Source organism: Lepisma saccharinum, chromosome 9, assembly GCF_977018435.1.
Source record: "Lepisma saccharinum chromosome 9, izLepSacc3.1, whole genome shotgun sequence".
NCBI classification, from domain to species: domain Eukaryota; kingdom Metazoa; phylum Arthropoda; class Insecta; order Zygentoma; family Lepismatidae; genus Lepisma; species Lepisma saccharinum.
This window is the reverse complement of record NC_139237.1, coordinates 463,331-490,611: the sequence shown is the minus strand read 5'-3', so window position 1 is coordinate 490,611 and position 27,281 is coordinate 463,331. Positions and strand designations below refer to the sequence as shown.

Here is a 27,281-nt window from a genome sequence, read left to right as displayed (position 1 = left end):
CCTTCGACAGAGGGGGGCAGAATGGCGGGAGCCAATGGGAAATCCGCTTTTCGGTTTGATTTCACGAATCAGGAGCATGCACGGCACCTTTCAGGGCAAAGCATATAAAGGCATGATTTTTGGTTGGCGCGATTGTTTGAAACGGAAACGCTTAGGACAAGCACGCGACAATGGCCCGGACTAAGCAAACTGCACGAAAATCCACCGGAGGCAAGGCCCCAAGGAAGCAGCTCGCCACAAAGGCAGCTAGGAAGAGCGCTCCCGCCACCGGAGGAGTGAAGAAGCCCCATAGGTACAGGCCAGGTACCGTGGCTCTTCGAGAAATCCGTCGCTACCAGAAGAGCACCGAGTTGCTCATCAGGAAGCTTCCTTTCCAGCGTCTCGTCCGCGAGATCGCTCAAGATTTCAAGACCGACTTGCGCTTCCAGAGTTCCGCAGTCATGGCTCTCCAGGAGGCCAGCGAGGCTTACCTCGTCGGTCTCTTCGAAGATACCAACTTGTGTGCCATCCACGCTAAGCGTGTCACTATCATGCCAAAGGACATCCAGCTCGCCCGCCGCATTCGTGGAGAGCGTGCTTAAGCGCATTCCGCTGCCCTTGGCAAACAATCGGTCCTTTTGAGGACCACAAATCCTACTTGGAAAGTACGTTTTGGTCGTATCTCTCTTTATTTTTTATTATTATTGTCAATTCCATCCCTATCCTCGCGTTTATCCAAAAGTTATTTAAAATAATAATGCCGAAGCAATTGGGCGATATTTCATGAATATTCAGTTTTAATAATAAAGCTCTCGCTAAATCTTTAAATCTAATATCTTACTCGCAGTTCATTTCATAGAATCGATGGAAACGAAGTCAAACAAATTATGACGACATAATGTGACTAGTGTATTGCTTTCATTTTTTTAAAAAAGAAAATGCATGGATGGAAGGGAAAGGATGACACCGTGTCCGATGAAAGGAAAGGTTATAAGATTGAGTGATCGTGCAAATTCGCTCCTTCCAGGAGAATTTTGATGGTCCTCAGAAGGACCTTTTTATGGGGAACACTTGCGTGCTCAACCATTTTACTTCTTTTTTGGTGCAGCCTTCTTTGCTGCCTTGGGCTTGGCAGCCTTCTTTGGCTTTGGCGCCTTTGGTTTCTTGGGCGTCTTTGCCTTTTTCACTTTCGATGGAGACTTCTTTGGCTTTGCAACAGGTGCCTTCTTCTTTTCGCCGGTCTTCTTTGGTCGCTTGGCCGGGGCAGCTTTCTTTGCCGGTTTCTTCTCCTTGGGAGCCGAGCGTTTGGTCTTGGAAACAGCCCCGCTTTCCGGTTTCTCCTTCAGCGACGAAGCGCTGAGTTTGAAAGATCCGGAGGCACCCTTTCCTTTGGTTTGCACCAAAGAACCTGATGCCACGGCGCTCCTCAGGTACTTCTTGATGAAGGGCGCGAGCTTCTCGGCGTCGACCTTGTAGTTCTGGGTGATGTACTTCTTGATGGCCTGCAGGGAAGAGCCTCCGCGCTCCTTCAAGTTCTTGATAGCGTTGTTCACCATCTCGGATGTCCTGGGATGGGAAGGAGCCGTTCTCGGCTTTTTCGCCTTCGAGGACTTCTTGGGCGAAGCCGCCGTCGGGGCTGAGGGAGCTGATGCCGTATCTGCCATATCTACGCTCTTTTCGGAACGAAAATGAATCCCCGCGCCGAGGTTTCGACCCCCTTTTCTCTCGGAGCGCGGACCGGAGCGAGAGCAGCTCTCAGGCGGGCCGAAGCAAACTGAAGTTTGTAGTTGCCACAACGGTAAGTGTGTTTCCTCCTCTTTCCAAGATTAATTTTTTCAGTGCTGAGCTAGAGAGCACCAGCATCCCTCGTTGTTGGGTACGTTCCGGAAACTTTGAAGTAGCCGTGAAGTGCCGCAGTCCGTCCCCACGACTTCCACGTTCCTCGCTTCCTTCGTGTCAAACTCACCGTAGGTGTACGCGCGACCTCCATATGCCCGTGATTTCCTTAGTTTTCTCTGAGAAAAGGTAGAAGGTGCGTCGGTTGCACGGAGGAGATGGAAGTTCAATCCTTCCCCTATTCTCTTGCTGAGAATCAGGTGCCTTGAGCATACGACAGGCCTCTCAAGCCAATCTCCGAAGTAGCGTGTGTCGCACACGCCTGTGTTTGAACGAAGCTGGCCTACTTCCAATGTATAGCCTTTAATTTCGTTTATAGGCGAAAATCTATCGCATGAGGACTGTGGTTCGATTCGAAAGCAGCCATTTGCACCGAAAGTTAGCGCGGCCCTTCCTGCTCTCCGCCGATAAATAATAATAATGTAATAGTTTGTGTCGAGGTGCCCGTTGCCTACTTTGGTTTGTGGGAATAGCGCGTATTCGAGAACTCGATGAAGTTGTCCGAAGATAGCACAAAAATAGGAAATAGCTAGGCTGGAGAGTATATATATATATATATATATATATATATATATAACTACGCACTGGTAATGATCAGGCTGGAAAGTTCATACGAACTAACCGAGCCCAATCACTTTTTCGTTGTTAGGTCCTGGGTATATAGTGTGGAATCAAAAAGGTTGGTCATGAGATTCACTTTTATTCACTGCACTAAATTTTCTTCTTCTCTATCTTGTAGCTTTTATGTTCACACATCTCTGGAAGGGTGTTAAAGCACATTTCTCACTATGACTACAATGAAATGTATAATTATTTGTTATGTTTCTTCTACACGTTCTTGGCAGTGCCCACGAGACGAGACATTTCCCCGAAAACGAGAAGTTGGACTATATGTACCTTACCGAAAGCAGTATCTTTCGCCAACGGCCATACCACGCTGAATATACCGGTTCTCGTCCGATCACCGAAGTCAAGCAGCGTCGGGCCTGGTCAGTACTTGGATGGGTGACCGCCTGGGAACACCAGGTGCTGTTGGCATCCTTTTTCTTTTTCAAGGTTCATAGTGGCCTTTTATTTGTGAATTGAAGCCAATCAATCACCGACAGTTTTTGCAGAATCGCTTTTTTTTTTTTTTTTTTTTTTTTTCAATATACCTGTCATCAAATAATAATAATAATATAAGTGAAGAATGTATATTAGTATATATGAATATCGGGGAAGGCGACTTTCTTCTGTTTTTTGGGGCTTGCGGGGTTGCAGGGTGCGTTCTTATTACCGGCGGCCGCCATAATCCCGGCGGGGAGCGAGCGCTCCCCTGCCCGGCGGATCCGCCGCGTCGCTCCCCGAAGAGCCCGGCGTTGGTAGTTTTCGGCGAGGATACGTGCCGGCGGTTGCAGGGAGTGTGTTTTTTTTGGGCGTTTTTATTTTTTTGCAAAATGCCATCGCCGTGGAAGGAGGCGTTCGCTAAAGGGATAGTCCCGGCCCGGCAACCCTGATCCGTTGGCAATTTCGCCCGAAACGCACCGGGGCGGGGGGGGGGGGGGGTGTGCACACGCAGAATAAAGAATTGGAAATGTCGCATACTCGTTGGCGAGGACACGTAAACCGAGGTTCTGTTTCAACCGATGCATGTCAAATCTCGCGTCTTTTCCCTTCGGAAAGGGAATGCTCGATCAGTGCAGTGATGTGAAAGTGTCCCCGCTAGTGGACAATTTAGCAGAAGGCAAGTGGGGAAGGTCCTGGTCGGAACGGTTACTTTTGGCAGCAAACGGTTACGAAACTGTTACTTTTGTCAGTAAACTGTTACAAAACGGTTACTTTTGTCAGTAAACTGTTACAAAACGGTTACTTTTGGCAGTAAACTGTTACGAAACGGTTACTTTTGGCAGTAAACGGTTACGAAACTGTTAGTTTTAGCAGGGAACGGTTACAAAACCGTTACTTTTGGCAGCAGACGGTTACGAAATCGTTACTTTTGGCAGCAGACCGTTACATAACCGTTACTTTTTGCAGCAAACGAATTAACGATAAAATGACCATTCGGTATTTCTCGACTGGTCGGGAGTCGGGAAGTCATTTCCCGAAGTCGGGATCGGGACAGGATCCCCCCCCCGGTCCCGACTTTTCGGGATCCCGCACACCCCTAATATTAATGCATAGGATGGAATGAACATTTTTTTTTGCCATGTCAACGTAACCTAACCTCCCAGAGGATCTGGGTTCAGACGAACGCGAGACAAATTCCTGGAAAAAGGACCTTGCGTAAGACAACTTTGGTTCCTCTTCAAAAATTCGCGTACACTTTCGTTGTGTAGTCAGCATGTAATGATACCGAATGGAGGCATGTAGGCGTTCGAACCCCACCCCTAACTGAACAAAAAAATGCTAATCTTCCGGGATCGTAAGTTGAAGTTCCACCCCCCCCCCCGATGCCGCCGCCCTCTGGAAACAACGTTCAGATCAATTCTTGGAGTAACCGATTTCAAATGCAACGGTTCCCGCCAAATGTCACACTTCGTTGAGCGTACCAGTTCTCACCCTTTCATAGAAGTTAAGTGAGCCCTTTTAGTGCAAATTATGAATGTGACTGCCAAACTCTTCCTTTTTCCCTGCTCGTGGAGAAAACTGAAAGTAATTTTGAAAGTAAAATGAAGGAAAACACGAAAAATGAAATAAAATCACGACCTAACAAAACCTAACCTAATGTAACCCAACCGAGTATATGCAGATATTAATCTGTGTGTACCTTTCACTGCCATACTCTAGTAACAAACGTACAATTGTGAAATAGAAACCTGAAAGTTATTTTTGTTAAATATACAAGTTTATTTTATGTGTTCATCCAAAATAATAATGCGCCGAATCAATAATTGTTCCAAGTCTTAGGTTATTTTTTTGCAGTGGCATTTTGTCCAAATGTAACTCTAAAAGTCCTATTCAGCAAAAGAAACTAAAAAATTTGGAAATTTAGCCTATTTTTGTAAATTACGTGCTGGTTAAGGTCGTACCTTAAAAGCATTTTTTTTTTATATATACGTAAGGTCAAAAATCTTCTCGCTTGCAGGCTGAGATATCGTTAGGTTATGTAAGTGTACGTTTCGGAGGGGTGGTAGACAAGTTCGTCCAATTCCAAGATTCAATTTTTGGCCCTAAAAAGGGCCTTTTTCGGCAAGGTAATTATTTCCTTGAGTTTACTTTGAGCTGGTGTACTTAGTCACGGCCTTGGTGCCTTCACTGACGGCGTGCTTGGCCAGTTCACCGGGGAGGAGCAGCCGAACGGCCGTCTGGATCTCCCTGCTGGTGATGGTCGATCGCTTGTTGTAATGAGCGAGCCTGGAAGCTTCGGCGGCAATGCGCTCGAAGATGTCGTTGACGAAGCTGTTCATGATGCTCATCGCCTTGCTGGAGATGCCGGTGTCAGGGTGAACTTGCTTCAACACCTTGTAGATGTAAATTGCGTAGCTCTCCTTCCTCCTCCGCTTCTTCTTTTTGTCTCCCTTGGAGATGTTCTTCTGGGCCTTTCCGGCCTTTTTGGCGGCTTTTCCACTTGTCTTTGGCGGCATGTTGCAGACAGACTCGATGGGCGCCACCTCCGTCGATTCGTTTTTAAGAAAGGACGGTTGATATCAGACGGACCAATGGCGCTTCGAGACGTGTCTCCCGGACGCTCTCATTCGCGGCGATTCAATACTACTTAACAAAACCACCAAACTGGCTGGCAAAAATTTGTGTGTATCGAGTCTAAGATTGAGACTGGAGCCTGAAGGATACAGACCTGCTTTTGACTCAGTGAAAAGAAAACCGATTGCCCATTGAAATTTATTTCAACTGGGTTTTAGATATCGGTAATTGAGAGACGAGCAAGCTGTTCCCGACTCCTAAGAGAAAGAACGAATTGTCACATATGCAATTTTTATTGCAATTAATGAAAACTTTTCTTACAGCGCTTGAGTAGAAATAAGAATAATACTCGCAAGTGGCTAAGGGCCCCCTCGTGATCCGCTTTCTCTTAACTGGGACGGAGATCTTGGGGATGAACAGGCTTTGCCGACACCCCAGGACGTCATTAGCGTGAATTATTTTTATTTCATTGCACTACTCGTAGCATCGTCAGAACTTCAAGAACTACGCGCCAATATCAATTCCCGCCCATGAACTAGTCGCTCCCCAGCCCCTTGTTCCATTTTGCGCCAAAAAAGCTCCCTCAGAGCGCCAGAATTCTCCCCAAAAAGTTGAACGAAAATCCTGACTCCCTATTGGCCGAAACTCAAACCCAGGAGGAGGCCTCCTATTGGCCGAACCTCCGGCCAGGCTTGAATCCGAATCCAGCCTCCCCATTGGCTGAAAGTCAAAACCGGGAGACGCTCCCCTATTGGCCGAGCCACATGGCGGACCCAAGTCCAAATCCGGCTCTCCTATTGGCCGAAGAGCTCTCCATGCAAAATCCCATAAGGACGGAGAGCCCAGCAGAAAAAATGCATCGCGTTAGCAAAAAAAGTGACTCTAATGTTACAAATCTAGGAGATCATTCTGAGTTTAACTTCAGTAATGACAAAGACATGGAAGATGCATACGACTCCTCTTCGGAAGAGTCCTCATGCACTTCATCATCAGACGAGGAAGAAAATGGGGGGGAGATCAACATTGCAGATCCCCCCACCCCCCTTAGAAAAAGATCGAACCCCGATCACCCAGACAAAGACGCGGCTGCGTCGCAGGACACAATTACGCCTGCTCAACGCAACCAGATGTCACAAAAGCCCAACAAATCGACACTTGCTGAAAACGACTTAGTATTTGAATTCGGTACCAACCCGAAATCAAAAACAAAAAGCCGCAAATTGAAAATTCAAAAAGCGGGCGTTCGGTACTTCACAAAAAGCCTCCTGGAAGAGGAAATAACACAACCGGACATTAAAAAACGAAAACAGGGTCCCCCGAAACAAGAATCGAGCATAAATAACACCAATAAGCAGCAAAAAGCGCCAAAGCGGTCGCAAAAAGAATGCGAACGCTTAATAAGCGAAACTTTCCCTGCGCTTAACATAAGCGACAAGGAACCAAAAGAGATGTTCTATGACCACTCTAACGACAAGCAAGACAGTCTGAAATGGGCTAGGCTGAATAAGCTGAACAACATTCCGCTTTCAGCGCCCATTTCACCCAATTTAGGGAAATCGCTGGGAAAAAGTAAGCCCAAATTCCCCCCAATAACTGTCAAAAATCCCCAGAAATTTGTCAAGCTGTGCAAAGACAAGCGAATACAAAACATCCTTTGCACAGCTAAAGGGAACATAATGAAGGTGTCCGCATTTGATAGTGACACCTACAATAAAATCCTAATGGAACTCAATAAAAACAAATTCGAGTTCCACTACTACAAATCATCAGACCACAAGCCCTACCGCTTCGTGATTAAGGGACTCCAAGCTTGGATGGACCCCCACGAAATCGAAGAAGACCTGAAAATAGCCACAGGAATCGATGCCGAGGTAACTCAGATGCATTACTTCGACAAATTCTCTGAAAGTTACCCAAAAAAGAAAAAAAGTAACTCTTTTTTGGTAAAAACGTTTGAGCAAAATAAGGAAAAATTGCTCAGACTTAAAAAACTCGAACACCTTGGCATAGTGAGAGTCTACATCGAGGACTATATCGTGCCCGATGTCCCACTACAATGCCACCAATGCCAGGGCTTCCACCACGGAAGAAGCACCTGTCACATGATGCCTAAATGCGTGCGATGTGGGCAAGCACACGATATCAAAGACTGTGAAAGAGCAATTAACCCGGTTAAATGCACCAACTGCAATGGCGACCATGTTGCCAGCGCCAGATCATGCCCCATATACAAGAGGGTCAACCAGGAGAGGAGAAAAAGAAACCTCCTCCCCCCCCCGAAACCAATTAACCAACGGCCGCATAATCCAAACGCGCCAGCCCAGACCCACACTGTTGCCGACAAGCCCAGGGCTCCAAATAATGAACCCCAGAGGCAAAAGCAGGCACAGCAAGAAAATAACACTCCCGTCACCAAAGTAGGTCAATCGCGACCGGAGAAAAAAACACAAAGCCGACCCGGAACAATTAAAAAAGCCAGCGCACCTAGTGAGCTTGGCGCAACAAGCGCGCCCGGCACACCAAGAGTCCCCGGCACATCAACTACGCCCGGCACTCCAACCGCGACCGGCACAATAACTGCCCCCGGCACACAGAAGCCCGGCACATCAACCGTGACCGGCACAAATAAAACAGCAGACAACCCCAAGGCACCAGAACCTTGCAAAACAAACGAAACTACGCCTATGCAAGTCGAGTTCAGATCCGAACACAGAATTACAAATTCAAATTCAGATTCTAAACCAAGTACCACGGCCAACAACCAGCCCGATTGGCTCCCAGTAATGATGGAAGCCCTTAAAAACACCATGCAGCAAATGCAACAAATGCAAGCTACCATGGCCCAGACTATGCAGCAGGTGATGACCATCTGCGCGCAATTAACAAGCGCCCTAATGACCACCAATGGCAGGCAATAATCGGGGCGCCTACCTAATCCACTGGAACGCCAGAGGTCTACTAAACAAGATGCACGAAGCGTACCCCTGGCTGCTAGAGCAGCAACCAGAAATAGCCCTTATATCGGAAACGCACCTAAAGCCCACCGACAGAGTCTATCTCCCAATGTACGATATGCATAGGGAAGATAAAACTGCTGACCATGCACACGGAGGAGTGGCCATATTCATTAAAAACAATATAATCCACTCACGCATTCCGATCCCCAAACTCAATACGCTTGAAGCCGTAGCGATCACTGCAAAAATGGCAAACCGCGACATAATATTCATTTCGGCTTACCGACCTCCTCGCGCAAACAACGAGCTAGATCCCAGAGATATAGACAAGCTCCTCCGCCTCGGCCCCTCAGTCCTTATAGGAGGGGACTTAAACGCTAAACATTCAGCCTGGCACAGTCGAGTGCACAATACAAGTGGCAACAAGTTATTTAGATACATTCAAAATACGCCACTACTTGTCTATGCGCCCACTACTCCAACTTACTACCCGGAAGACCCTAATAAACTACCCGACGTCCTAGACGTGGTAGTTCTAAAAGGTCCCCGCATAATAACGGACCAAGAGTCACTATCGGCCCTCACATCGGACCACAACCCAGTGTTAGTGACACTCTTCGACAAGCCGCGATATCGTCCTCCGTTCAAAAGATACAACTTCAATAAGGCAAACTGGGATGCCTACAAGAAAGATCTAGAACAAAATTTCGCGAAGAACGAACTTCGAACAGAGCTAAATTCAGAACAAGCCATTAACGACCGCGTCTCGTTTATTACTAGTAAAATTAAAGGCGCCATGGCCAAGCATATCCCCCTGCACAAACCACTGCAACCGGATGCAGCGCTGCCGGACACTATCAAAGTTAAGATAAGGCTCCGGAACAAAATTCGCAAATTATTCATGCGTACCAGACAACCGTTCTACAGACAAGAACAAAAAGCACTGTCGAACGAAATCCAAGACGACATAAAGAAACACAGAAACGAGAAATGGAAAGCTCGCGTAGACAAATTGGCAGTAAAAGACCTCTCATTATATAAATTCACGAGAAGGCTCACGCGTACCAATATTGACACCCCCATACTCCACGGGAAAAACGGCATGGCGTATGGAAACGAGGAAAAGACGAACGCACTCGCGGACACGTTGGAAGAGGCATTTAAACCAAACGAAGACCTCGATATCGATTCCGAAGACGAAGATGAAACAACCGACACGGTAGAACGGTTCCTCACATCAAACCATGATCATGATGAAGATATAATTCACACAAACGTCCCTGAATTACTTCACATAATCAAATATCTACCCAACTTCAAAGCACCGGGACCAGATGGGATCCAAAACGTGCTCTTCAAGCACATCCCAATTAACATGGTGCAAGCCATTGCCGCGTTGTTTAACTCGTGCGCCAAAATCGCATACTTTCCAGAAAACTGGAAAATAGCCAAAATCATCTGTCTCCCCAAACCGGGTAAAGACAAAACGTTTCCACAAAACTACAGACCGATCAGTCTACTCAACAACCTCGGAAAAATATTCGAACGAGTAGTAATGAAGAGACTGCAATTCATAACGCAACAAAAACAATTGCTACCGACAGAGCAATTTGGCTTCAGACAAAAACACTCCACGGTGCACCAGCTCACACGCGTAATAGAACACGTCACTGAGCACTACAACAAAAAAAAGGATACGGGAATGGTGCTACTAGATGTAGAAAAAGCATTCGACAGAGTTTGGCATGAAGGCCTCCTACACAAACTTATCAAACTAGGATTACCAGATAAGCTAATAAGATTGATAAAATCTTATATAAGCGGACGGAAATTTTTCGTATCAATTCTCCAGGAGAAATCGAACATAAGAAATATAGAAGCAGGAGTTCCGCAAGGGTCTATACTCAGCCCTCTGCTATTCAACCTCTATATCTCAGATATCCCCCGTCACCATGAAGCCCAAATAGCGGTCTACGCCGATGACGTGGCTATCTACCAATCCTCATGGAGACGTCTCAGAATAGTCAGAATCCTAGAAACTTACCTAGAATCGCTCCAAACATACTATAACCGATGGAAGATAAAGATCAACGCCCATAAAACGGAAGCGATCATCTTCACTAAGAAAAGGCAACCCCTCCCACCAGAAATTACCCTGGAAGGGGTCAACATACCCTGGCAAAAACAAGTTAGATATCTTGGAGTCACTCTTGACTCCAAGCTTAGCTTCTCCCAGCACACTAAAATAGTACTCGACAGAGCAAGAGTCCGCTTCCATCAAATTAAGTCACTGATATACTCGGCCAGCCCGTTAGCACTATCACACAAGCTCTTGCTCTACAAACTTATGATAAGGCCAATCCTAATGTACGGATCACCCGCTTGGTTCTGTGGGAACAAAGGCAATATAAAACTCCTACAGAAATACCAAAACAGGATGCTCAGATACATCCTGAACCTACGCTGGAGCACTAGAATGACTCCAATCCACATTAAGCACAAGCTCCCGAAAATTGTAGAGTTCAATAATAAAATCATGCACAAACTTTACAAAAAGAAAAATCAAATAGACAACGAACTTATCAGGAATCTAGGCACGTACCCGCGAACGCGCTACAAGCACAAGAGACCTCTGAGCGTTCTATGGAATTACCCCCGATGACAATAAGCACCACTCCCGCTGTAGCAACGTAGAGGCACCGCAACAAGTATGACCAAAGACTTCAGTAGCTGCACAGATGAAAGTACACCTCTTCAAGGTCGATCTTAGTACTAAGCCGGTTTTTGAAGCCTTCAGCTGGGCCGGTGGAGGAACTTTCGCACATCAGAATCTAGACGAAGCTTGCATACTAGACGCAGCCGAGGTTTTACAAGTTTACTTGGTTTTACCCTCGGGAGCTTCCCTTCTCTTTGTTCCTCTTCTTAGCTGTAGTTTTTTCACCATCTTTCTATTTTCGCCGCCTGGTAAAAATCTCTTTACAAGATTGAAACCAGGTTTAAATAAATCCCGATGTCATGTAGGTAGTTAGCATACTAGTGCATGCCAAGCATGAATGGAGGCTTCCCCAAGGGAGAAATCCGGCTTGACTGGATCTATTCTGAGGGGAAGACTGCGCCTAGGCAAAAGACTGAACATGGGATTATGATGTGCTCCAGAGTGCATCAACATCTCACGCGAGGTCTGCGCCTTTCGGTACAGTCGCCAGTTGACTCAGGTCGGGCGCCACTCACCCCCGCGAGCCCTTTGGGGGCGGGGATTTTTCCTTTCTTTTTTTTTTTTTTTTTTTTTTTTTTGCAAAAATTTGTGTTTTCACGTTGTATCGATAGCAAGAGATCATCATGTCTGGACGCGGAAAGGGAGGAAAAGTGAAGGGAAAGAGCAAGTCTCGCTCCAGCCGAGCCGGACTTCAGTTCCCCGTCGGCAGAATCCACCGACTTTTGCGAAAGGGCAATTATGCCGAACGTGTCGGTGCCGGTGCACCGGTTTACCTGGCCGCCGTCATGGAATATTTGGCAGCCGAAGTCTTGGAGTTGGCCGGCAATGCTGCTCGCGATAACAAGAAGACCAGGATCATCCCCCGTCACTTGCAGTTGGCCATCAGAAACGACGAGGAGTTGAACAAGCTCCTTTCTGGGGTCACGATCGCCCAGGGTGGCGTGCTGCCCAACATCCAGGCGGTCCTTCTTCCCAAGAAAACCGAGAAGAAAGCTTAAGCTGACACCCTACCCCCTCAGCTTCTAGCAAATCGGCCCTTGTAAGGGCCACCAATTACCTTAGGAAAGGGTCATTGTCTACTCCATTTTTTTAAGTTTTCAAGTTTGAAGTCTGTAGTCTAATCAGGACTGACAATCCATGTAACTTGGCATGCAAATCCTGTGTTGATTCAATGTTTTTTGCCTATTTCCGATAATGTCAGAGAATAGTGGCTTACCTGTACGTATACATCTTGTAAATTTTGATAGCATAGAGATTATGACGTGTGTTTTGTTTTCGGTGGAGTCAAGCTGCACTGAAAATAATAATAATAAAAAATATATATATATGTTCGCCTGAGTTATATTAATTGATGTTATAATTTGACAGAAGCAATCTGAATTTCACATAAATTTCTTTTGCTTTGCTAAACGACGAACGAAGGGTGGGTAGTCATCTAGCGAATGCTGAGAGTCCTCGCGTGAATATTTTTTGTTGAATTCTCAATTATTTCAATCATTCTTATGTCATTATGAACTCGAGACGAGAGAAATCGTTCGAATCGAGGCTGGGATCAGGGGGTAAGGTTCGGGGAAAGTTGAAAGCTGACATTTCCTTCCTCAAAGAAAAGATTTGTGGCCCTTAGAAGGGCCGATTTTTCAAGATGGAGGACAGGCAAACTAGAGCCCTTAACCTCCGAAACCGTACAAGGTTCTGCCTTGACGTTTGAGTGCGTACACGACGTCCATGGCGGTTACGGTTTTCCTCTTGGCGTGCTCCGTGTAGGTGACGGCATCGCGGATAACGTTCTCCAAGAACACCTTGAGGACGCCGCGTGTCTCTTCGTAGATGAGACCGGAGATTCGCTTCACACCTCCTCGCCGGGCAAGACGGCGGATGGCGGGCTTGGTGATACCCTGGATGTTGTCTCGGAGAACTTTACGGTGGCGCTTGGCACCTCCTTTGCCGAGTCCCTTTCCTCCTTTACCTCTGCCTGTCATTTCTGCAGTGCACGTACGTGGATTCGAAAGATGAGAATGAAGCCTTCCCGGCGAGCCGGCTCAGTTTTGTACGCCTTCGACAGAGGGGGGCAGAATGGCGGGAGCCAATGGGAAATCCGCTTTTCGGTTTGATTTCACGAATCAGGAGCATGCACGGCACCTTTCAGGGCAAAGCATATAAAGGCATGATTTTTGGTTGGCGCGATTGTTTGAAACGGAAACGCTTAGGACAAGCACGCGACAATGGCCCGGACTAAGCAAACTGCACGAAAATCCACCGGAGGCAAGGCCCCAAGGAAGCAGCTCGCCACAAAGGCAGCTAGGAAGAGCGCTCCCGCCACCGGAGGAGTGAAGAAGCCCCATAGGTACAGGCCAGGTACCGTGGCTCTTCGAGAAATCCGTCGCTACCAGAAGAGCACCGAGTTGCTCATCAGGAAGCTTCCTTTCCAGCGTCTCGTCCGCGAGATCGCTCAAGATTTCAAGACCGACTTGCGCTTCCAGAGTTCCGCAGTCATGGCTCTCCAGGAGGCCAGCGAGGCTTACCTCGTCGGTCTCTTCGAAGATACCAACTTGTGTGCCATCCACGCTAAGCGTGTCACTATCATGCCAAAGGACATCCAGCTCGCCCGCCGCATTCGTGGAGAGCGTGCTTAAGCGCATTCCGCTGCCCTTGGCAAACAATCGGTCCTTTTGAGGACCACAAATCCTACTTGGAAAGTACGTTTTGGTCGTATCTCTCTTTATTTTTTATTATTATTGTCAATTCCATCCCTATCCTCGCGTTTATCCAAAAGTTATTTAAAATAATAATGCCGAAGCAATTGGGCGATATTTCATGAATATTCAGTTTTAATAATAAAGCTCTCGCTAAATCTTTAAATCTAATATCTTACTCGCAGTTCATTTCATAGAATCGATGGAAACGAAGTCAAACAAATTATGACGACATAATGTGACTAGTGTATTGCTTTCATTTTTTTAAAAAAGAAAATGCATGGATGGAAGGGAAAGGATGACACCGTGTCCGATGAAAGGAAAGGTTATAAGATTGAGTGATCGTGCAAATTCGCTCCTTCCAGGAGAATTTTGATGGTCCTCAGAAGGACCTTTTTATGGGGAACACTTGCGTGCTCAACCATTTTACTTCTTTTTTGGTGCAGCCTTCTTTGCTGCCTTGGGCTTGGCAGCCTTCTTTGGCTTTGGCGCCTTTGGTTTCTTGGGCGTCTTTGCCTTTTTCACTTTCGATGGAGACTTCTTTGGCTTTGCAACAGGTGCCTTCTTCTTTTCGCCGGTCTTCTTTGGTCGCTTGGCCGGGGCAGCTTTCTTTGCCGGTTTCTTCTCCTTGGGAGCCGAGCGTTTGGTCTTGGAAACAGCCCCGCTTTCCGGTTTCTCCTTCAGCGACGAAGCGCTGAGTTTGAAAGATCCGGAGGCACCCTTTCCTTTGGTTTGCACCAAAGAACCTGATGCCACGGCGCTCCTCAGGTACTTCTTGATGAAGGGCGCGAGCTTCTCGGCGTCGACCTTGTAGTTCTGGGTGATGTACTTCTTGATGGCCTGCAGGGAAGAGCCTCCGCGCTCCTTCAAGTTCTTGATAGCGTTGTTCACCATCTCGGATGTCCTGGGATGGGAAGGAGCCGTTCTCGGCTTTTTCGCCTTCGAGGACTTCTTGGGCGAAGCCGCCGTCGGGGCTGAGGGAGCTGATGCCGTATCTGCCATATCTACGCTCTTTTCGGAACGAAAATGAATCCCCGCGCCGAGGTTTCGACCCCCTTTTCTCTCGGAGCGCGGACCGGAGCGAGAGCAGCTCTCAGGCGGGCCGAAGCAAACTGAAGTTTGTAGTTGCCACAACGGTAAGTGTGTTTCCTCCTCTTTCCAAGATTAATTTTTTCAGTGCTGAGCTAGAGAGCACCAGCATCCCTCGTTGTTGGGTACGTTCCGGAAACTTTGAAGTAGCCGTGAAGTGCCGCAGTCCGTCCCCACGACTTCCACGTTCCTCGCTTCCTTCGTGTCAAACTCACCGTAGGTGTACGCGCGACCTCCATATGCCCGTGATTTCCTTAGTTTTCTCTGAGAAAAGGTAGAAGGTGCGTCGGTTGCACGGAGGAGATGGAAGTTCAATCCTTCCCCTATTCTCTTGCTGAGAATCAGGTGCCTTGAGCATACGACAGGCCTCTCAAGCCAATCTCCGAAGTAGCGTGTGTCGCACACGCCTGTGTTTGAACGAAGCTGGCCTACTTCCAATGTATAGCCTTTAATTTCGTTTATAGGCGAAAATCTATCGCATGAGGACTGTGGTTCGATTCGAAAGCAGCCATTTGCACCGAAAGTTAGCGCGGCCCTTCCTGCTCTCCGCCGATAAATAATAATAATGTAATAGTTTGTGTCGAGGTGCCCGTTGCCTACTTTGGTTTGTGGGAATAGCGCGTATTCGAGAACTCGATGAAGTTGTCCGAAGATAGCACAAAAATAGGAAATAGCTAGGCTGGAGAGTATATATATATATATATATATATATATATATAACTACGCACTGGTAATGATCAGGCTGGAAAGTTCATACGAACTAACCGAGCCCAATCACTTTTTCGTTGTTAGGTCCTGGGTATATAGTGTGGAATCAAAAAGGTTGGTCATGAGATTCACTTTTATTCACTGCACTAAATTTTCTTCTTCTCTATCTTGTAGCTTTTATGTTCACACATCTCTGGAAGGGTGTTAAAGCACATTTCTCACTATGACTACAATGAAATGTATAATTATTTGTTATGTTTCTTCTACACGTTCTTGGCAGTGCCCACGAGACGAGACATTTCCCCGAAAACGAGAAGTTGGACTATATGTACCTTACCGAAAGCAGTATCTTTCGCCAACGGCCATACCACGCTGAATATACCGGTTCTCGTCCGATCACCGAAGTCAAGCAGCGTCGGGCCTGGTCAGTACTTGGATGGGTGACCGCCTGGGAACACCAGGTGCTGTTGGCATCCTTTTTCTTTTTCAAGGTTCATAGTGGCCTTTTATTTGTGAATTGAAGCCAATCAATCACCGACAGTTTTTGCAGAATCGCTTTTTTTTTTTTTTTTTTTTTTTTTTCAATATACCTGTCATCAAATAATAATAATAATATAAGTGAAGAATGTATATTAGTATATATGAATATCGGGGAAGGCGACTTTCTTCTGTTTTTTGGGGCTTGCGGGGTTGCAGGGTGCGTTCTTATTACCGGCGGCCGCCATAATCCCGGCGGGGAGCGAGCGCTCCCCTGCCCGGCGGATCCGCCGCGTCGCTCCCCGAAGAGCCCGGCGTTGGTAGTTTTCGGCGAGGATACGTGCCGGCGGTTGCAGGGAGTGTGTTTTTTTTGGGCGTTTTTATTTTTTTGCAAAATGCCATCGCCGTGGAAGGAGGCGTTCGCTAAAGGGATAGTCCCGGCCCGGCAACCCTGATCCGTTGGCAATTTCGCCCGAAACGCACCGGGGCGGGGGGGGGGGGTGTGCACACGCAGAATAAAGAATTGGAAATGTCGCATACTCGTTGGCGAGGACACGTAAACCGAGGTTCTGTTTCAACCGATGCATGTCAAATCTCGCGTCTTTTCCCTTCGGAAAGGGAATGCTCGATCAGTGCAGTGATGTGAAAGTGTCCCCGCTAGTGGACAATTTAGCAGAAGGCAAGTGGGGAAGGTCCTGGTCGGAACGGTTACTTTTGGCAGCAAACGGTTACGAAACTGTTACTTTTGTCAGTAAACTGTTACAAAACGGTTACTTTTGTCAGTAAACTGTTACAAAACGGTTACTTTTGGCAGTAAACTGTTACGAAACGGTTACTTTTGGCAGTAAACGGTTACGAAACTGTTAGTTTTAGCAGGGAACGGTTACAAAACCGTTACTTTTGGCAGCAGACGGTTACGAAATCGTTACTTTTGGCAGCAGACCGTTACATAACCGTTACTTTTTGCAGCAAACGAATTAACGATAAAATGACCATTCGGTATTTCTCGACTGGTCGGGAGTCGGGAAGTCATTTCCCGAAGTCGGGATCGGGACAGGATCCCCCCCCCGGTCCCGACTTTTCGGGATCCCGCACACCCCTAATATTAATGCATAGGATGGAATGAACATTTTTTTTTGCCATGTCAACGTAACCTAACCTCCCAGAGGATCTGGGTTCAGACGAACGCGAGACAAATTCCTGGAAAAAGGACCTTGCGTAAGACAACTTTGGTTCCTCTTCAAAAATTCGCGTACACTTTCGTTGTGTAGTCAGCATGTAATGATACCGAATGGAGGCATGTAGGCGTTCGAACCCCACCCCTAACTGAACAAAAAAATGCTAATCTTCCGGGATCGTAAGTTGAAGTTCCACCCCCCCCCCCCCCGATGCCGCCGCCCTCTGGAAACAACGTTCAGATCAATTCTTGGAGTAACCGATTTCAAATGCAACGGTTCCCGCCAAATGTCACACTTCGTTGAGCGTACCAGTTCTCACCCTTTCATAGAAGTTAAGTGAGCCCTTTTAGTGCAAATTATGAATGTGACTGCCAAACTCTTCCTTTTTCCCTGCTCGTGGAGAAAACTGAAAGTAATTTTGAAAGTAAAATGAAGGAAAACACGAAAAATGAAATAAAATCACGACCTAACAAAACCTAACCTAATGTAACCCAACCGAGTATATGCAGATATTAATCTGTGTGTACCTTTCACTGCCATACTCTAGTAACAAACGTACAATTGTGAAATAGAAACCTGAAAGTTATTTTTGTTAAATATACAAGTTTATTTTATGTGTTCATCCAAAATAATAATGCGCCGAATCAATAATTGTTCCAAGTCTTAGGTTATTTTTTTGCAGTGGCATTTTGTCCAAATGTAACTCTAAAAGTCCTATTCAGCAAAAGAAACTAAAAAATTTGGAAATTTAGCCTATTTTTGTAAATTACGTGCTGGTTAAGGTCGTACCTTAAAAGCATTTTTTTTTTATATATACGTAAGGTCAAAAATCTTCTCGCTTGCAGGCTGAGATATCGTTAGGTTATGTAAGTGTACGTTTCGGAGGGGTGGTAGACAAGTTCGTCCAATTCCAAGATTCAATTTTTGGCCCTAAAAAGGGCCTTTTTCGGCAAGGTAATTATTTCCTTGAGTTTACTTTGAGCTGGTGTACTTAGTCACGGCCTTGGTGCCTTCACTGACGGCGTGCTTGGCCAGTTCACCGGGGAGGAGCAGCCGAACGGCCGTCTGGATCTCCCTGCTGGTGATGGTCGATCGCTTGTTGTAATGAGCGAGCCTGGAAGCTTCGGCGGCAATGCGCTCGAAGATGTCGTTGACGAAGCTGTTCATGATGCTCATCGCCTTGCTGGAGATGCCGGTGTCAGGGTGAACTTGCTTCAACACCTTGTAGATGTAAATTGCGTAGCTCTCCTTCCTCCTCCGCTTCTTCTTTTTGTCTCCCTTGGAGATGTTCTTCTGGGCCTTTCCGGCCTTTTTGGCGGCTTTTCCACTTGTCTTTGGCGGCATGTTGCAGACAGACTCGATGGGCGCCACCTCCGTCGATTCGTTTTTAAGAAAGGACGGTTGATATCAGACGGACCAATGGCGCTTCGAGACGTGTCTCCCGGACGCTCTCATTCGCGGCGATTCAATACTACTTAACAAAACCACCAAACTGGCTGGCCTTTCCGCGTCCAGACATGATGATCTCTTGCTATCGATACAACGTGAAAACACAAATTTTTGCCAGCCAGTTTGGTGGTTTTGTTAAGTAGTATTGAATCGCCGCGAATGAGAGCGTCCGGGAGACACGTCTCGAAGCGCCATTGGTCCGTCTGATATCAACCGTCCTTTCTTAAAAACGAATCGACGGAGGTGGCGCCCATCGAGGACCTGATGGGCTCGTGGCTGCGCGTGCCGGGTCTGCACATGCTCCCTATCTTTGGAAGGAACGAAATGTCTGACTGGGTGTTCTTTTCAGAGCATCTGGTCTCGCCGGGCGTTCTTCTTAGAACGACCGGCGCCATCTTAGAAAAAGCAATAGTCACGGCAACTGTCTTAACAAAGATCGTTGTCTAGGGAACATGACCGAACGAGCACCAGACTTCACGGCAAAGCGGAACGATCTCAACCCTCTTCACCAGGCTCGTGGGATGTAAGCAGTGGATTCGTCTTCGGCGAGCATCGCAAGGGCTGGATGGCAGTCGGGAGAGATCCAGGACGGACCAGAGACAACCCAGGATACGAGACCGAAGCAGACGACACACCCAGACAACGAGCCGCTTAGCCAGACTGGGCAGCTAGGAGGGGCGTGTAGGTGGATACCTTGCGGTGTTATACCAAGCCTACACGTGCAGGTGGATACCTTGCGGTGTTATACCAAGCCTGCACGGGGTGAGTTGGTGGCCCTTAGAAGGGCCGCTTGGTCCGACTGGGGACCGCGCGGAGTGAGATCGGCCTGGGTCGGCCCTTCCGGGGACCGGGAGGGGAAGCCGAGCCAACACCTGATACCTTTCCAAAGTTTAAACTGAGGAGCTCCCCTGTTCCAGAAGAGGACTCCGTTCGAGGAAGTCCTGGTCGTCCTGCGCAAAGCTATACTTGACTCAGAAGCACCCCGGGTGATTGGGGGGACGTAAGCCGGAGCGGCTCACTGGAGTTGGGTTCCCAGAAGCTAATCCGCTATCTCCCTGAAAACCCAAAAAGTATACTGTCCGCGGCCCTCGAGGTCGCATCCCGCTGAAGAGTCGGGGAAAGCTGAGCAAGGGGCGGCTATGGGCCGATTCAGCGGGGAAGTCGGAAGGGACGCGGTGACCGGGCTGGCGTTAGTCGTGAGCACTGGGAGGCCTGGGGGGGTTCCCCACGTGCAATAAAGCAGCCGGCCCGTGAACCAGCTGTGAGCCCTAACAGCACCGCTCTCCTACATGCCTTCTTTGGGGGGGGCACCGGGGACCATGTGCGCGCCGCGTCGACCAAATATTTGGAAGATAATTACTGACCTCATCGGAAATTGTCCAAGGGGTATAGGCAAGCACATGGGCACGAAATGTGGTTCCCCCGGGTAGGAGCGCAAGTCCCCTTTTTCTCCAATGTTTTTACTGAGGCGAGGTGTCGGGGGAAGGGGAGGCGACCCCAACTGGTCTCCGGGAGAGGCCGGCCTTGGTCGGGATAGCTCTGCGGACCACCCAGTCACTCCTAACTGTCCACCGAAGGGGTACGAATACCCAGACTGACCCGACCCAGACTCCTCTAACTCCGACAAAGACGTCTATCTCATATTTACATTAACCCATCCCAAACCAACCTAACCAAACCAATTAATAATACTTTAGTTTCAGGCGAGTCAACGTTAAGTAGTTAGAAAAAGCTCCCCACTAACATACCCAATTAGTTTGAAACAATTAGAATCTCTCTCAAATAGGATACTTCCACTACCAAAACCTACCCCAACCCATCCTTACCAGGGGAAACCCGCAGAGGTAAACAATCTGGTACCCAAAAACCACCACCTAACCAAATAATACCATCCAAATAAAGCCACTGTCACTGTCACGCCCAGGTTTTCCTCCCTTCTTCGGGAGGTTTTTACTGGAATAATTAATCTAAAAGTATACCCGCACACGAATGTTGCGAATTAATTAAACTAGGAGGTTTTTACTGCCAATTTATGCATGCGGCAGGTTTTTTCCTCTATTACGCAAAAAGCTCTTTGTATCTTTCCTCTCTTCTATCTTCACCTTCACTTTCGCCTATAATTATATTTCCGGTAAGTGCCACACCAGGCAGACACCGTTTGATAAATACACAACTAGGTGTGCTTTCTTAGGTATTCCCTAACAAGCATGCTATGGAGGGCCCCGAGGGGGAAGGGAACTCACTCAGAGAACCCCGAACCTTAGGGGGACGCTTACAAGACGAGCGTAGCTGCAGACCTGTGCTGAGCCCCACTCATCCCGGCGTGTCCTTTGGGGGCCGGGAAAACTTAAAATTTCTGATTTCTGATTTCTGGCGCCCATCGAGTCTGTCTGCAACATGCCGCCAAAGACAAGTGGAAAAGCCGCCAAAAAGGCCGGAAAGGCCCAGAAGAACATCTCCAAGGGAGACAAAAAGAAGAAGCGGAGGAGGAAGGAGAGCTACGCAATTTACATCTACAAGGTGTTGAAGCAAGTTCACCCTGACACCGGCATCTCCAGCAAGGCGATGAGCATCATGAACAGCTTCGTCAACGACATCTTCGAGCGCATTGCCGCCGAAGCTTCCAGGCTCGCTCATTACAACAAGCGATCGACCATCACCAGCAGGGAGATCCAGACGGCCGTTCGGCTGCTCCTCCCCGGTGAACTGGCCAAGCACGCCGTCAGTGAAGGCACCAAGGCCGTGACTAAGTACACCAGCTCAAAGTAAACTCAAGGAAATAATTACCTTGCCGAAAAAGGCCCTTTTTAGGGCCAAAAATTGAATCTTGGAATTGGACGAACTTGTCTACCACCCCTCCGAAACGTACACTTACATAACCTAACGATATCTCAGCCTGCAAGCGAGAAGATTTTTGACCTTACGTATATATAAAAAAAAAATGCTTTTAAGGTACGACCTTAACCAGCACGTAATTTACAAAAATAGGCTAAATTTCCAAATTTTTTAGTTTCTTTTGCTGAATAGGACTTTTAGAGTTACATTTGGACAAAATGCCACTGCAAAAAAATAACCTAAGACTTGGAACAATTATTGATTCGGCGCATTATTATTTTGGATGAACACATAAAATAAACTTGTATATTTAACAAAAATAACTTTCAGGTTTCTATTTCACAATTGTACGTTTGTTACTAGAGTATGGCAGTGAAAGGTACACACAGATTAATATCTGCATATACTCGGTTGGGTTACATTAGGTTAGGTTTTGTTAGGTCGTGATTTTATTTCATTTTTCGTGTTTTCCTTCATTTTACTTTCAAAATTACTTTCAGTTTTCTCCACGAGCAGGGAAAAAGGAAGAGTTTGGCAGTCACATTCATAATTTGCACTAAAAGGGCTCACTTAACTTCTATGAAAGGGTGAGAACTGGTACGCTCAACGAAGTGTGACATTTGGCGGGAACCGTTGCATTTGAAATCGGTTACTCCAAGAATTGATCTGAACGTTGTTTCCAGAGGGCGGCGGCATCGGGGGGGGGGGTGGAACTTCAACTTACGATCCCGGAAGATTAGCATTTTTTTGTTCAGTTAGGGGTGGGGTTCGAACGCCTACATGCCTCCATTCGGTATCATTACATGCTGACTACACAACGAAAGTGTACGCGAATTTTTGAAGAGGAACCAAAGTTGTCTTACGCAAGGTCCTTTTTCCAGGAATTTGTCTCGCGTTCGTCTGAACCCAGATCCTCTGGGAGGTTAGGTTACGTTGACATGGCAAAAAAAAATGTTCATTCCATCCTATGCATTAATATTAGGGGTGTGCGGGATCCCGAAAAGTCGGGACCGGGGGGGGGATCCTGTCCCGATCCCGACTTCGGGAAATGACTTCCCGACTCCCGACCAGTCGAGAAATACCGAATGGTCATTTTATCGTTAATTCGTTTGCTGCAAAAAGTAACGGTTATGTAACGGTCTGCTGCCAAAAGTAACGATTTCGTAACCGTCTGCTGCCAAAAGTAACGGTTTTGTAACCGTTCCCTGCTAAAACTAACAGTTTCGTAACCGTTTACTGCCAAAAGTAACCGTTTCGTAACAGTTTACTGCCAAAAGTAACCGTTTTGTAACAGTTTACTGACAAAAGTAACCGTTTTGTAACAGTTTACTGACAAAAGTAACAGTTTCGTAACCGTTTGCTGCCAAAAGTAACCGTTCCGACCAGGACCTTCCCCACTTGCCTTCTGCTAAATTGTCCACTAGCGGGGACACTTTCACATCACTGCACTGATCGAGCATTCCCTTTCCGAAGGGAAAAGACGCGAGATTTGACATGCATCGGTTGAAACAGAACCTCGGTTTACGTGTCCTCGCCAACGAGTATGCGACATTTCCAATTCTTTATTCTGCGTGTGCACACCCCCCCCCCCCCCCGCCCCGGTGCGTTTCGGGCGAAATTGCCAACGGATCAGGGTTGCCGGGCCGGGACTATCCCTTTAGCGAACGCCTCCTTCCACGGCGATGGCATTTTGCAAAAAAATAAAAACGCCCAAAAAAAACACACTCCCTGCAACCGCCGGCACGTATCCTCGCCGAAAACTACCAACGCCGGGCTCTTCGGGGAGCGACGCGGCGGATCCGCCGGGCAGGGGAGCGCTCGCTCCCCGCCGGGATTATGGCGGCCGCCGGTAATAAGAACGCACCCTGCAACCCCGCAAGCCCCAAAAAACAGAAGAAAGTCGCCTTCCCCGATATTCATATATACTAATATACATTCTTCACTTATATTATTATTATTATTTGATGACAGGTATATTGAAAAAAAAAAAAAAAAAAAAAAAAAGCGATTCTGCAAAAACTGTCGGTGATTGATTGGCTTCAATTCACAAATAAAAGGCCACTATGAACCTTGAAAAAGAAAAAGGATGCCAACAGCACCTGGTGTTCCCAGGCGGTCACCCATCCAAGTACTGACCAGGCCCGACGCTGCTTGACTTCGGTGATCGGACGAGAACCGGTATATTCAGCGTGGTATGGCCGTTGGCGAAAGATACTGCTTTCGGTAAGGTACATATAGTCCAACTTCTCGTTTTCGGGGAAATGTCTCGTCTCGTGGGCACTGCCAAGAACGTGTAGAAGAAACATAACAAATAATTATACATTTCATTGTAGTCATAGTGAGAAATGTGCTTTAACACCCTTCCAGAGATGTGTGAACATAAAAGCTACAAGATAGAGAAGAAGAAAATTTAGTGCAGTGAATAAAAGTGAATCTCATGACCAACCTTTTTGATTCCACACTATATACCCAGGACCTAACAACGAAAAAGTGATTGGGCTCGGTTAGTTCGTATGAACTTTCCAGCCTGATCATTACCAGTGCGTAGTTATATATATATATATATATATATATATATATATATATACTCTCCAGCCTAGCTATTTCCTATTTTTGTGCTATCTTCGGACAACTTCATCGAGTTCTCGAATACGCGCTATTCCCACAAACCAAAGTAGGCAACGGGCACCTCGACACAAACTATTACATTATTATTATTTATCGGCGGAGAGCAGGAAGGGCCGCGCTAACTTTCGGTGCAAATGGCTGCTTTCGAATCGAACCACAGTCCTCATGCGATAGATTTTCGCCTATAAACGAAATTAAAGGCTATACATTGGAAGTAGGCCAGCTTCGTTCAAACACAGGCGTGTGCGACACACGCTACTTCGGAGATTGGCTTGAGAGGCCTGTCGTATGCTCAAGGCACCTGATTCTCAGCAAGAGAATAGGGGAAGGATTGAACTTCCATCTCCTCCGTGCAACCGACGCACCTTCTACCTTTTCTCAGAGAAAACTAAGGAAATCACGGGCATATGGAGGTCGCGCGTACACCTACGGTGAGTTTGACACGAAGGAAGCGAGGAACGTGGAAGTCGTGGGGACGGACTGCGGCACTTCACGGCTACTTCAAAGTTTCCGGAACGTACCCAACAACGAGGGATGCTGGTGCTCTCTAGCTCAGCACTGAAAAAATTAATCTTGGAAAGAGGAGGAAACACACTTACCGTTGTGGCAACTACAAACTTCAGTTTGCTTCGGCCCGCCTGAGAGCTGCTCTCGCTCCGGTCCGCGCTCCGAGAGAAAAGGGGGTCGAAACCTCGGCGCGGGGATTCATTTTCGTTCCGAAAAGAGCGTAGATATGGCAGATACGGCATCAGCTCCCTCAGCCCCGACGGCGGCTTCGCCCAAGAAGTCCTCGAAGGCGAAAAAGCCGAGAACGGCTCCTTCCCATCCCAGGACATCCGAGATGGTGAACAACGCTATCAAGAACTTGAAGGAGCGCGGAGGCTCTTCCCTGCAGGCCATCAAGAAGTACATCACCCAGAACTACAAGGTCGACGCCGAGAAGCTCGCGCCCTTCATCAAGAAGTACCTGAGGAGCGCCGTGGCATCAGGTTCTTTGGTGCAAACCAAAGGAAAGGGTGCCTCCGGATCTTTCAAACTCAGCGCTTCGTCGCTGAAGGAGAAACCGGAAAGCGGGGCTGTTTCCAAGACCAAACGCTCGGCTCCCAAGGAGAAGAAACCGGCAAAGAAAGCTGCCCCGGCCAAGCGACCAAAGAAGACCGGCGAAAAGAAGAAGGCACCTGTTGCAAAGCCAAAGAAGTCTCCATCGAAAGTGAAAAAGGCAAAGACGCCCAAGAAACCAAAGGCGCCAAAGCCAAAGAAGGCTGCCAAGCCCAAGGCAGCAAAGAAGGCTGCACCAAAAAAGAAGTAAAATGGTTGAGCACGCAAGTGTTCCCCATAAAAAGGTCCTTCTGAGGACCATCAAAATTCTCCTGGAAGGAGCGAATTTGCACGATCACTCAATCTTATAACCTTTCCTTTCATCGGACACGGTGTCATCCTTTCCCTTCCATCCATGCATTTTCTTTTTTAAAAAAATGAAAGCAATACACTAGTCACATTATGTCGTCATAATTTGTTTGACTTCGTTTCCATCGATTCTATGAAATGAACTGCGAGTAAGATATTAGATTTAAAGATTTAGCGAGAGCTTTATTATTAAAACTGAATATTCATGAAATATCGCCCAATTGCTTCGGCATTATTATTTTAAATAACTTTTGGATAAACGCGAGGATAGGGATGGAATTGACAATAATAATAAAAAATAAAGAGAGATACGACCAAAACGTACTTTCCAAGTAGGATTTGTGGTCCTCAAAAGGACCGATTGTTTGCCAAGGGCAGCGGAATGCGCTTAAGCACGCTCTCCACGAATGCGGCGGGCGAGCTGGATGTCCTTTGGCATGATAGTGACACGCTTAGCGTGGATGGCACACAAGTTGGTATCTTCGAAGAGACCGACGAGGTAAGCCTCGCTGGCCTCCTGGAGAGCCATGACTGCGGAACTCTGGAAGCGCAAGTCGGTCTTGAAATCTTGAGCGATCTCGCGGACGAGACGCTGGAAAGGAAGCTTCCTGATGAGCAACTCGGTGCTCTTCTGGTAGCGACGGATTTCTCGAAGAGCCACGGTACCTGGCCTGTACCTATGGGGCTTCTTCACTCCTCCGGTGGCGGGAGCGCTCTTCCTAGCTGCCTTTGTGGCGAGCTGCTTCCTTGGGGCCTTGCCTCCGGTGGATTTTCGTGCAGTTTGCTTAGTCCGGGCCATTGTCGCGTGCTTGTCCTAAGCGTTTCCGTTTCAAACAATCGCGCCAACCAAAAATCATGCCTTTATATGCTTTGCCCTGAAAGGTGCCGTGCATGCTCCTGATTCGTGAAATCAAACCGAAAAGCGGATTTCCCATTGGCTCCCGCCATTCTGCCCCCCTCTGTCGAAGGCGTACAAAACTGAGCCGGCTCGCCGGGAAGGCTTCATTCTCATCTTTCGAATCCACGTACGTGCACTGCAGAAATGACAGGCAGAGGTAAAGGAGGAAAGGGACTCGGCAAAGGAGGTGCCAAGCGCCACCGTAAAGTTCTCCGAGACAACATCCAGGGTATCACCAAGCCCGCCATCCGCCGTCTTGCCCGGCGAGGAGGTGTGAAGCGAATCTCCGGTCTCATCTACGAAGAGACACGCGGCGTCCTCAAGGTGTTCTTGGAGAACGTTATCCGCGATGCCGTCACCTACACGGAGCACGCCAAGAGGAAAACCGTAACCGCCATGGACGTCGTGTACGCACTCAAACGTCAAGGCAGAACCTTGTACGGTTTCGGAGGTTAAGGGCTCTAGTTTGCCTGTCCTCCATCTTGAAAAATCGGCCCTTCTAAGGGCCACAAATCTTTTCTTTGAGGAAGGAAATGTCAGCTTTCAACTTTCCCCGAACCTTACCCCCTGATCCCAGCCTCGATTCGAACGATTTCTCTCGTCTCGAGTTCATAATGACATAAGAATGATTGAAATAATTGAGAATTCAACAAAAAATATTCACGCGAGGACTCTCAGCATTCGCTAGATGACTACCCACCCTTCGTTCGTCGTTTAGCAAAGCAAAAGAAATTTATGTGAAATTCAGAT

General features: G+C 47.4%; 9 protein-coding genes and 3 non-coding genes across 12 annotated transcripts; 7 read left to right on the top strand and 5 right to left on the bottom strand.

Annotated features, from left to right (window-relative positions):
• Nucleotides 1-170: 170 nt before the first annotated feature.
• Nucleotides 171-581, top strand: LOC145993002 (histone H3). Its single transcript, XM_083129398.1, has one exon. The coding sequence runs from the start codon at nucleotides 171-173 to the stop codon at nucleotides 579-581; it is 411 nt and encodes a 136-aa protein (XP_082985524.1).
• A 2,213-nt stretch (nucleotides 582-2,794) lies between these two features.
• On the top strand, nucleotides 2,795-2,913 carry LOC145993012 (5S ribosomal RNA). The gene has a single exon (XR_014442224.1). It is a non-coding gene; the product is annotated as a 5S ribosomal RNA (ribosomal RNA).
• A 2,153-nt stretch (nucleotides 2,914-5,066) lies between these two features.
• On the bottom strand, nucleotides 5,067-5,438 carry LOC145993001 (histone H2B). The gene has a single exon (XM_083129397.1). The coding sequence runs from the start codon at nucleotides 5,436-5,438 to the stop codon at nucleotides 5,067-5,069; it is 372 nt and encodes a 123-aa protein (XP_082985523.1).
• A 6,354-nt stretch (nucleotides 5,439-11,792) lies between these two features.
• LOC145993000 (histone H2A) lies at nucleotides 11,793-12,167 on the top strand. Its single transcript, XM_083129396.1, has one exon. It carries the CDS (start codon nucleotides 11,793-11,795, stop codon nucleotides 12,165-12,167), a length of 375 nt encoding a protein of 124 aa, XP_082985522.1.
• Nucleotides 12,168-12,836: 669 nt separating this feature from the next.
• Nucleotides 12,837-13,157, bottom strand: LOC145992999 (histone H4-like; the record flags this gene model as incomplete). Its single annotated transcript, XM_083129395.1, has 1 exon — nucleotides 12,837-13,157. A coding segment is annotated over one exon (321 nt), but the record flags the coding sequence as incomplete, so codon positions are not given.
• A 234-nt stretch (nucleotides 13,158-13,391) lies between these two features.
• LOC145992998 (histone H3) lies at nucleotides 13,392-13,802 on the top strand. The gene has a single exon (XM_083129394.1). It carries the CDS (start codon nucleotides 13,392-13,394, stop codon nucleotides 13,800-13,802), a length of 411 nt encoding a protein of 136 aa, XP_082985520.1.
• Nucleotides 13,803-16,013: 2,211 nt separating this feature from the next.
• Nucleotides 16,014-16,132, top strand: LOC145993074 (5S ribosomal RNA). Its single transcript, XR_014442285.1, has one exon. It is a non-coding gene; the product is annotated as a 5S ribosomal RNA (ribosomal RNA).
• Nucleotides 16,133-18,286: 2,154 nt separating this feature from the next.
• On the bottom strand, nucleotides 18,287-18,658 carry LOC145992997 (histone H2B). Its single transcript, XM_083129393.1, has one exon. It carries the CDS (start codon nucleotides 18,656-18,658, stop codon nucleotides 18,287-18,289), a length of 372 nt encoding a protein of 123 aa, XP_082985519.1.
• Nucleotides 18,659-21,160: 2,502 nt separating this feature from the next.
• Nucleotides 21,161-21,532, top strand: LOC145992996 (histone H2B). The gene has a single exon (XM_083129391.1). It carries the CDS (start codon nucleotides 21,161-21,163, stop codon nucleotides 21,530-21,532), a length of 372 nt encoding a protein of 123 aa, XP_082985517.1.
• Nucleotides 21,533-23,685: 2,153 nt separating this feature from the next.
• LOC145993073 (5S ribosomal RNA) lies at nucleotides 23,686-23,804 on the bottom strand. The gene has a single exon (XR_014442284.1). It is a non-coding gene; the product is annotated as a 5S ribosomal RNA (ribosomal RNA).
• A 2,217-nt stretch (nucleotides 23,805-26,021) lies between these two features.
• Nucleotides 26,022-26,432, bottom strand: LOC145992995 (histone H3). The gene has a single exon (XM_083129390.1). The coding sequence runs from the start codon at nucleotides 26,430-26,432 to the stop codon at nucleotides 26,022-26,024; it is 411 nt and encodes a 136-aa protein (XP_082985516.1).
• Nucleotides 26,433-26,666: 234 nt separating this feature from the next.
• Nucleotides 26,667-26,987, top strand: LOC145992994 (histone H4-like; the record flags this gene model as incomplete). The annotated part of the gene is made up of 1 exon (XM_083129389.1): nucleotides 26,667-26,987. A coding segment is annotated over one exon (321 nt), but the record flags the coding sequence as incomplete, so codon positions are not given.
• Between the last annotated feature and the right edge of the window lie 294 nt (nucleotides 26,988-27,281).

Excerpts from the sequence above, each read along its gene's own strand:
- LOC145993000 (XM_083129396.1), top strand. The coding sequence starts at position 11,793 with ATGTCTGGACGCGGAAAGGGAGGAAAAGTGAAGGGAAAGAGCAAGTCT.
- LOC145993001 (XM_083129397.1), bottom strand. The coding sequence starts at position 5,438 with ATGCCGCCAAAGACAAGTGGAAAAGCCGCCAAAAAGGCCGGAAAGGCC.
- LOC145992998 (XM_083129394.1), top strand. The coding sequence starts at position 13,392 with ATGGCCCGGACTAAGCAAACTGCACGAAAATCCACCGGAGGCAAGGCC.
- LOC145992995 (XM_083129390.1), bottom strand. The coding sequence starts at position 26,432 with ATGGCCCGGACTAAGCAAACTGCACGAAAATCCACCGGAGGCAAGGCC.
- LOC145992997 (XM_083129393.1), bottom strand. The coding sequence starts at position 18,658 with ATGCCGCCAAAGACAAGTGGAAAAGCCGCCAAAAAGGCCGGAAAGGCC.
- LOC145992996 (XM_083129391.1), top strand. The coding sequence starts at position 21,161 with ATGCCGCCAAAGACAAGTGGAAAAGCCGCCAAAAAGGCCGGAAAGGCC.
- LOC145993002 (XM_083129398.1), top strand. The coding sequence starts at position 171 with ATGGCCCGGACTAAGCAAACTGCACGAAAATCCACCGGAGGCAAGGCC.